Consider the following 8,853-nt stretch of genomic DNA (forward strand, 5'->3'; position numbering starts at 1 on the left):
TGAACCTTTAAATGCACTATGTAGGTGGACACATGACCATTATATCCATATGTGGTTCTTCCCCAAATTGTTGCTACAAAGTTGGAAGCACACAATTCTTGTATGTTGTTTTTGTATGCTGTAGGGTTACAATTTCCTTTCATTGGACCTTAGAGGCTCAAACCCTGGTTCTTTGTCATCAGCAGAAACAGACGTGGTGGTTGACACTGGCGGGTTGGCGAGTTTATTATGAAAATGGTTATCTAAATTACAGAAGAAGAAACTGTCAGCGAGTGTTTGTGTTCAGCACATGTTCATCAAAACAGAACAGAAAGAATTTCGAGGACAAAATAAAGTATGTCACAGTCACAACATGAGGTCATAAAGAAATAGTATCACACAGTCAGCCAAGGGCCAGAGTCAGCCTAGGGCAGGGAATGCCAAGATATATTCAGAATATATCAGTGCAGGACTTGAGTGTCATGCACAGAATCATGACCTCAACATCACTGAACAACTTGAGGATGAACTGGAACACTGACTCCATCCCTCTAGGTCTCATGCTAAATCAGCTCAAGGTCCTCCACTCCAAAATGTTGACCTTCTGGGATTTTCAGACCCAACTGTATCTAGAGTCTACACAAAACTGTGCAGAAAACAAAAAAACTTTGAGTGAGTGGATGGTGCATTCTGTGCATGGAAACGCTTTGTTGATACAAGAGGTCAGAGGAAAATTTGACCTGCCAGGAAGGATATAGTAACTTATTTGTTGTTGTAGTAAGCAGACAGGCATCTCAAAATATTGATCCTTGAGGTGGATGGACTACAACAGCAGATCACACCGGGTTTCACTTCTGTCAGTAAACAACAGGGAACAGACTCACAAACTTGCCTGGTCTTTTGCTTGTAGAAACACTAACAGTTAATAACAGTTAGTAAACAATTATATATTATTATAATTATAATCTAAAATATTAAATAAATAAGATATTTTTTAAAAACATACAATTCAATTACATGCAATGTTTTCTTTAAAGTATTCATAGCAAAGTATTCTGCTTTTTTGTGTTTCAACCTGTGTTTTATTTATTTATTTATTTATTCATTTATTTTATTAATGCTTAACCTATACATGTATATATAAAACCAACAAATAAATAAAAATAAACCAAAACAAAATAATGAAAGTCCTTGCTAACACAATAACTTAAATGTATTAAATAAATACACAGCTTTTGCAGCTTTTTTGTTTGTCTCTCCTTAATGGTGCTTATATAATTATCTAATTTCTTTAAATACCCAGAAAAAAGGGAGCATTCAGAGTAATCTCTGCCTAAAACAACGTGCTGACGATGACATAGGAAAAGTGGGCGCGGCCAGTCTGAGGCTAGAGTTCAACCAATAACAACACGTCCTTTAGTGATCCAGTGTAGATCCCGCCTCCATGAGCTTGGGATCCACATCCAAGTAAAAGTGCGACACACACACACACACACACACACAGAGAGCGCAAAAGATCTCGTGCATTTAAGTTACTCACCCTATAACTATTTATTCATTGCAAAACAAGTAGTTTTAGAATAAATGACGTTTTATTCCAAGAAACTTAAAAATCAACTTTACATTTTATTCTCAAATGATTTATTTTTTTTAATAAAAATAATAACAGTATTTAAGGGTTTCTAAGGAATATTTGTGGTAGAAGATTAATAAAAAGAGTCTTCAGTGCTCGTGCTCCAGTAAGCTCCAGTTGCACTGCTGAAATCCCAGTTCAGTTCAGTTCAGTTCCCACAATGCCGGCGCTGTATCGGACAATCCTGCTGCTCTCAGGTCAGTCTGAAGTTTTCTCTTGTAATGTATGTGTTTGAAATGTACTTATCTATCTATATATATATATTAAAAAAATTCCCAGTGTCATAAATAAAGGCACTAAACTGTACTTTTCCAGGTGACTGGGTTCTTACCAGCATGCATCTTTCATCTGGGAAGGTGCAGGAGGTGTAGCTTTTAGAATAAAGATTTATAGTACACTATGTATAAAATATACACACTGCATTAATATGCTTTATTTATAAGACTGTCCAGATTTATATTGAAGTATTAAACATTTATGTTTTTTTTCCATGCTGTTTGTCATCATAAACACATCTTCTTCCAGTCATTCTCTGGTACAGGGAGAATATTAAATGCTTATAGTATTACACATTATATAGTTTGGGTTTTATAGTGCAGAGTTTAACTATAAAGTTGCTAAACCTTGTACTGACACATGCTACTGAGCAGTGTTTTGTGATTTTCCGTAGGACACTATGAAGCAGTTAAATAGGTAAATAGCCTGTGGCTCAAAATGATGGACAGGAGAAATAACACCATTTTTTCAGCATATACAATTCAACAGATAGTTAGAAATAACATCGAGAAGGTAGTGTTAGGAACTGCGGTGTTTTTAGAGTTTGATCAAGACTCCCAAGAATTTTACAAAAGTACTTTAGAACTTTTTAGTGCATTTTTATTAGAAGTTAACAAGCTAACATTATACATTAAATCTGGAAAAAAAATTGAATGTCCTCATTCAGCTAAATATAAATTCACATATTACTCATTAACACAGATAAGTGCTAGGCTGGTAGTTACCTCGCCTCAATCCTCAGCTATGATGTCATATTATGAATGATCAAGGTCTCCATTGGGAAAGCGAAGGGAGTAGGAGGACAGCGAGGCGACGAGGAGTATGATCGAAGATGATGTGCAGGATATGTTTGCTTCAGCTGCAGTTACAATCAGCCTTTATATTTCAAATCATTCAAATAGTCAAAGTTGAATTTTTAATGGAGTATAAAAAGGGTATAGTTGGATAGATAGTGTCCCCTCATATCTCCTGGATTTAGGATTCATTTCCGACCTCCATCTTGTGTGAGCAGTTTGTATCTTCTCCCTTTGAGCGTTTAAAGACATGCATTGATTGAAAGCTCTAAATAGTGTGTGAGTGTGTGTGATTATGTGTGCAGATAATGTATGGATTTATAAATTGTACAGCTGTCTGTATGTATAAATGTCCATCTGTTGCTTATTAGTCACAAAATACAGCTTTTTCCTTAATTGTATATTATTCAATCCATATTCACACTGGAGCTTGTGAGAGAATAATGCTCAGTAATAATAATTGTTTCCTTATTAGTCAGTATGGCTTCACTGGTGGCCCAGAGGTCTGTAAGGAGTAAGAGAGGTCTACTGGAGCTGGCTAGCATCATCAAATGCTCCACAGGCAGGTCGGCATTATCCTACCTCATGTATGGCTGCTATTGTGGCCTCGGAGGGAAAGGCTGGCCCAGAGACAGGGCAGACTGGTAAGACATTAGAAGATACAAATACCCATATCATACTGATGTTATTGTGCCACTAGAGGGTTTTAAAGTACGTTGTTAAAAATATAAGCAGACATTTCCTGAGCTTGCACTATTTGGTGAAGAAGTAATATATAGTTGAGCAAACCACCATGCTTGGCTGTGTTCCGGCCGTCTGAAAGAAGGTCCACCCAGCGATCACCACAAACAAAAAAGCCACAGCAACCAAAATAGTCTATTTTATTGTCGGTTTTTAGGAAACAATCATCCATTTTACTACTCCATACAGAAATCCAGGATTTCAGTATCAAAGTTAAAGCATCATAGGCTTTGGGATCTGATTATGTGACAAGATTATTGTTTTGCAAATATAATACACAGTCTAGATTCAATTCAATTCAGTTTTATTTCTAGAGCGCTTTTAACAATGCGCATTGTCGCAAAGCAGCTTTACAGGGCAATAAAAAGAATATTTAGAATAAAAATGATACAGGTTCAAATTTAAGTTTATATTTATCCCTAATGAGGAAGCCAGAGGTGACGGTGGTGAGGCGGTGAGATGATGAGACGATTTGAGGAAGAAACCTTGAGAGGAATCTCATCCTCGTCTGGGTGACACCAGAGAGAGATGTTTTGAAGATTTGGAAAAAATGGTCACAATTGGCTGTTCGATAGTCGACCAAAACTCAGTCATCAGATGTCTTTAAAAACACAAAAAACATTTCAGAGCAGGAAAATGTTTTCCATCCATTTGTGCAGTCTTTGAGCAGACAGTTAATTCCCTAGGTCTTCTCATTTGCTGTGTTGTTAGCTATGGATCAGAATTCCTCATGCTAATGTGGATCGCTTAGCAATCTGTTTTTCCTTCTTCAACATATAAGACTGCTTGCTATTTGCAGCACGCTTGTGTTTAGTGTTGTGTCCTTGCTGCAACTCTCATGCACTTGTTTATGATCAATATTTTGGAAACTTGCTGGCGAATGTTCTATAAATGCACTTGTAGGTGTTGCCACAAGCACGACTGCTGCTACGGAGATGCAGAAATCGCAGGCTGTCACACAGTGACTGACAAGTATCGATGGACTTGTGAAGACAAAGAGGCTGACTGTGGTATGTGTTACAGTAGAGAAATGAAAACTAGCAGCTGAATGTTAAATAGCATCCGAGCATCGACATGTCTCGTATAATCCAGATTAAAGCTGCAAATACCCGGGCAAATGAAAGAGAACCGTCTAACGGTGCTGAATCTCCTCATGAGTAATTCCCACTGGTTTTAAGGAACACAGAAGATCCATTATAAGTGAAGGTTGGGAAATGTAGGTCTGAGACTTAGACTAAGAGTTGTTTTGTTCTCTCGTGTCAGGATATTTTAAGTCTGTACAAACCACAGTAATTGCAAGAGTAAACACACAGCACAGACCTAAATGCACAGGGAAAGAGGATGTTTATAGTCGATTCCTTAGAAAGCTTCCTTACATAGCAACATTTTAATAGGCAGAATGTTTATCATTGCTAGAAATGTTTCCCTCATTTCTTGTATACTCACAGTGAATTAAGACAAGTATGTCTTAGTAATGCTTTAGCGACTAGAAGTTCAACCTTATCCACACACCTGCACAATCATGCAGGTGTCCAATCAGCCAATCACGTCGCATCAGCAACATCGTGCATAAAATTATGCATTTTATATACAGGTAGAAGAAGGAATTCACTTAATGTTCACATCAAATATCAGAATGAAGAAAAAGTCTGATCTCTGTGGCATTAATGTTGGTACCAGAAGTTTCTGACACGGTTGATCTCCTGAGACAGCAGTCTCGTGAGTTTATGCAGAAAAAGCATTAGCGAGCGACAGTTGTGTGTGTGGAAATGTCTTTCTGATAAGAGAAAGATTAGAGAGGAATGTGCAGGAAGGACCGAGATATGATTATATAATCACTCTTTGCTACTGTGTTGAGTAGAAAAACGCGTGAATGGGATACAACAGCAGAAGACCATATCAGGTTCCTCTCGTGTCAGCCAAGAACAGGAATCTGAGACTATCATGGGCACAGACTCACTCAAACTGGACAAAGATTAGAAAATCACCTGGTCTGGTGCTGTTTCCTGTTTGGTGAGTCTGTGCCCTCAAGTTCTTCTTGGCTGATCGGAGAGGAACCTCTTCTGAAGGCGTTGTGTGTTCTGATAAGCTTTTCACTCACCATGGTTGTAAACAGTGCTTATAGACTTCCTGACAGCTCAGGAGGTCTGTTCGGTGTTTCAGCCTTTTCTTGTTTCTTGCACCATTGCGTATAAACTCTAGAGACTGTGTGAAATCTCCAGAAGTTTCGAAAAGACTCAAACCACCTCATCTGATACCGTCATCCAAGCCACCTGGTTAAAATCACAGAGATCGGAGCTTTACTTCATTCTGATGTTTGATGTGAACACTAGCTGAAGCTCTGGACCCGTTTCTGCATGATTTCATGTTTTGTGCTGCTTCCACATGATTGGCCAATTGGATAACTGCATGAATGAGCAGGTGTACAGACGTATCAAAGTGGACGGTGGGTGAACGCTGGTCAGTATTACCCATATACAGGTTATTCTGGTATACTATTTCTAAGAGTACAGTTTTTTTTTAAGAAATAGTTGCTGATGTGTTTTATTGTGGCTTCTTTCCAGATTCCCTTAAAGACAGATGTGAGAAAATCCTCTGTAAGTGTGACAGAGAAGCAGGCAGATGCCTAAGAAAAGCCCCTTACAACAAGAAATATGCCTTTTGGCCAGACTTTATGTGTGGCTGTTTATATCCTACCTGCAATATATACTAATTTTGTGTATTTAGTCTATGTATCTGGGTGCTATTAAATAAACATGTGTTATTGATGCATACTGATGTTGTTTTCATAATTATCATTATTTTTAGCCATACATATAATCAGAATTGTCTTTGGATGGTTTAATGCATCAGAGACCATTTGTTATGTACAGATAAGTGACCGATTAAAGGAATATATGATGGCTCTGTCATACTGGGTGTTAACAAAGCATCGATCCCAATAACTGTATATATGAGTGGACATTTATATTTATGGAGGTCATTTTGAAAAACTGCTACCATCGCTGCTCTTTCTATCCTGCTGTTGCTTTTTCATCAGTACGTTGTCCATATGATTGTAGACGTGTTCTTCTATGCTTCACTTGTTCTGTCACTGGAGTTCAAACAAGTGACTAGCTAATCTTACAGTTTTAGCTGTCTTGCTTTGTCATTTCTCACTAGTAAAAATATATAAAAATAAAGACCTATGGTAGATGAGCAACATATCAGAAAAACTGAAAATAACTGCAAACCGTGAGACTTCTCTGTTCTCTGGCTCTGTTTACAGCTGAAAAAAGGCATTTGCTTTGCTACAGAACTGCTAGGAGATAACTCCCATAAAATGTTTCATTCTAAGAAGGAAGATGTCAAGGCCTACAACTGAATGTGTAAAAATGACACCACAATTCTCAAACTGAAATTATCGGTGGAGTTTTTAACATTTTATAGTGGAAGTTTGGGTCCTTTCCCAATCACCAACGTGAAAATGGGCGGGGTTAAAAATTGTACTGCAGTCAGCCACTAGGGGGCATCAGAGACATTCTGGCTTTGCTTTTAAATCCGTGTTGCAGTATGATGTCCACCCATAATGTATATAAAATATACTGTTACTGTTCCTTCCACAGAGCAGGAAGGATCACTGAATGATGTAAATCACAGGATAGATAGATAGATAGATAGATAGATAGATAGATAGATAGATAGATAGATAGATAGATAGATAGATAGATAGATAGATAGATAGGGATAGATGTCTCTGGGGGTTTAGAAGAATCCCAGAGAAACAGGATGATTCCCACTGTAATTTTCCACTATGAAATAACTAAATAGACCTGCACCCAAGCTTTTGATGAAGAATATACATCTCTGATTTTATATGTATTATTTTCATTCCTTAATTCAGAGATTTCTCTTGGATGCAACGTGCATGCCTTTGAAATCTTTCAGTTAATATTGTGAATTATATCCGGTTAATTTTCTATAGCGGTTATCCTACAGAGGATCCCCGTGGACCTGGAGTCTGGACTCAGGGCACAAGGTAGAGGACACCCTGGACATTGCACACACACATTCACACACTACAGACAATTTAGAGATTCCAATTAGCTAACAATGTCTTTTGACTGGAGGAGGAAACCCCAAGGAAGTACACATATTTGCATAAACGTGCAATCTCATGTTTACACATATTAATCTTGAAAATGTTTCAAGAATGTGTTTCTTAAACATCCATCCATCCATCCACCCATCCATTGTCTATACCCACTTTATTCCTAATTAGGGTCACGGGGATCTGCTGGAGCCTATCCCAGCACACATTGGGAGAAAGGCAGGGGTACACCCTGGACAGGTCACCAGTCCATCACAGGGTCACATATAGACAGACAACCACACACACACTCACACTCCTTTGGGCAATTTAGAATTTCCAATCCACCTAATGTACATGTTTTTGGACTGTGGGAGGAAACCGGAGTACCCAGAGTTGTTTCTTAAACATAACCATTTCAATTTAGTAAAAAAAAACCCCATTTAGCTTTGAACCAATCAGCATTCAGTGTTTAGTGTGACTGCTGTACTAGGATATTCACTAGACTCCAGGATAGAAGTGAATCCTACAACAAAGTGAATAAATTTGTATTTGTTTAGATTTATTATTTATCTGTATTCACAAATTTCTAACCGTATATATTCTGACTCTTTATATCTACACTCAGGGACCAGTGCATCTGTCAGCCTTCTGGACATAAAGGCATCTAGATTGCATCCACTGAATGTTTATGTTCTACATTTTCTTTATGGGATGTATTCTTGGCAGCAATAAAGAAGAGCATTTACTCTAAACGAATCTTCATTCCCAGTCTGTGAGTAATGCTTAACGTGAAAAAACAAATCAAATAAATGACCGGTTATGGATGTCTGACCAGTTATGGATGATGAATGTGACCATAGTCGGAGTGGTGTGCAGCACATGCTAAACATAATACACGCGTTAACATCCGGGGAATGCTGGGAATGTTTACGCTAGCGAGGCCACGTGCCTTGTAAGAAAACAAAGGAAGTGTGGCTCCCCCTAGCGTTCGAACCCAACGCTACACATCATATTATGTACTTTTTAAAAAAATTATTATTATAATTAAATTTTAACTTTTTATTCCCTGTATAGATAAACTACGACTATTCATCTTTTAAAAACAGCTCTCTTTGTATCTTAATCACTCAGAGACGCTTAGAGAAACACAACTCTACCAGCAGGTGGTGTTTAGTGCTCACTTTCCTGTTAGCCAAACCAGCTTAGACCAGCACAAAGCAACCAGTATCATGTTAACTGCATTAAGACCAGCTTTACCAGTACTAACCAGTATAAACCAGCTTGGAATCCATGCTGGTCTACGTTGTTTTGCAGCAGAAATGAAAAAACATGACACATGGCCAGAAACCTCACTGATA

The 8,853-nt window shown here is 38.0% G+C and overlaps 1 protein-coding gene across 2 annotated transcripts; it reads left to right on the plus strand.

The window, feature by feature from the left end:
- Nucleotides 1-1,466: 1,466 nt before the first annotated feature.
- pla2g10 (phospholipase A2 group X) lies at nucleotides 1,467-8,124 on the plus strand. Of its 2 annotated transcripts, XM_058377319.1 has the most exons (5): nucleotides 1,467-1,809; nucleotides 3,158-3,326; nucleotides 4,327-4,433; nucleotides 5,845-5,883; nucleotides 5,988-8,124. In XM_058377319.1, exons 1-5 carry the CDS (start codon nucleotides 1,773-1,775, stop codon nucleotides 6,134-6,136), a joined length of 501 nt encoding a protein of 166 aa, XP_058233302.1. In that variant the 5' UTR covers nucleotides 1,467-1,772; the 3' UTR covers nucleotides 6,137-8,124. The 2 variants fall into 2 exon arrangements, with proteins under 2 accessions (XP_058233302.1, XP_058233303.1); XM_058377320.1 differs by lacking the exon at nucleotides 5,845-5,883.
- Nucleotides 8,125-8,853: the final 729 nt, after the last annotated feature.

The sequence above is a fragment of the Hemibagrus wyckioides genome, linkage group LG24 (genome assembly GCF_019097595.1).
Source record: "Hemibagrus wyckioides isolate EC202008001 linkage group LG24, SWU_Hwy_1.0, whole genome shotgun sequence".
Lineage (NCBI taxonomy): Eukaryota > Metazoa > Chordata > Actinopteri > Siluriformes > Bagridae > Hemibagrus > Hemibagrus wyckioides.